The sequence below is a fragment of the Corvus brachyrhynchos genome, unplaced genomic scaffold, assembly GCF_000691975.1.
Source record: "Corvus brachyrhynchos isolate BGI_N302 unplaced genomic scaffold, ASM69197v1 scaffold305, whole genome shotgun sequence".
NCBI classification, from domain to species: domain Eukaryota; kingdom Metazoa; phylum Chordata; class Aves; order Passeriformes; family Corvidae; genus Corvus; species Corvus brachyrhynchos.
The window spans coordinates 1,625,781-1,626,259 of NW_008239284.1; the positions used below are offsets into that span (position 1 = coordinate 1,625,781).

Consider the following 479-nt stretch of genomic DNA (forward strand, 5'->3'; position numbering starts at 1 on the left):
CTCCCTCGGGACCCCGAGCCCCAGCGGCCCTCCGAGGACAGCTCGGGGTAGGGCTCCCCATCGCTCTCCGCCCCCCAGGGCCCCTCGTCCTCCCCGGAGCTGCCCCGCTCCTCATCCTCCTGGGCCAGGTCCTGCCGTGGGTGCCAGCGCCCCTCGTCTGCCGGGGACCCCTCCTCCAGGTCCTCACTGTCACCTGCAAAACACCCGCACCGCGGGGCTGTCGCCACCCAGACCCAGCCGGTGGCCCCGTCCCCCTCGCAGGCCCCTCCTGGGACATTTGGGACCACCCCTTTTGGGCAGGAGGGAGGGCAGGACTCACCCCACGGTGGGCTCCTGGCAGCCTCCCCCAGGCCGATGACCCCATCCTCGTCCATCCGCCTTTCAAAGTCGTCTTCTTCCTCCTCCTCCTCCTCCTCCCCGCCGTGCCAGCGCGTCAGCTCTGTTTGTGTCCAGCGCCGCCATGGTGCCGGGCTGGCCAC

At 71.6% G+C, this 479-nt stretch overlaps 1 protein-coding gene across 1 annotated transcript in view; it reads right to left on the reverse strand.

The window, feature by feature from the left end:
• AKNA (AT-hook transcription factor) overlaps positions 1-479 on the reverse strand; it is a gene marked incomplete at its 3' end in the record, with an annotated part of 12,560 nt that overhangs the window by 7,551 nt on the left and 4,530 nt on the right. The window contains exons 2-3 of the mRNA XM_017740288.1: positions 320-471; positions 20-193 (exon numbers count right to left, since the gene is read on the reverse strand). Coding sequence (XP_017595777.1) covers positions 20-193; positions 320-471 — 326 coding nt within the window. The remainder of the gene's footprint in view (positions 1-19; positions 194-319; positions 472-479) is intronic.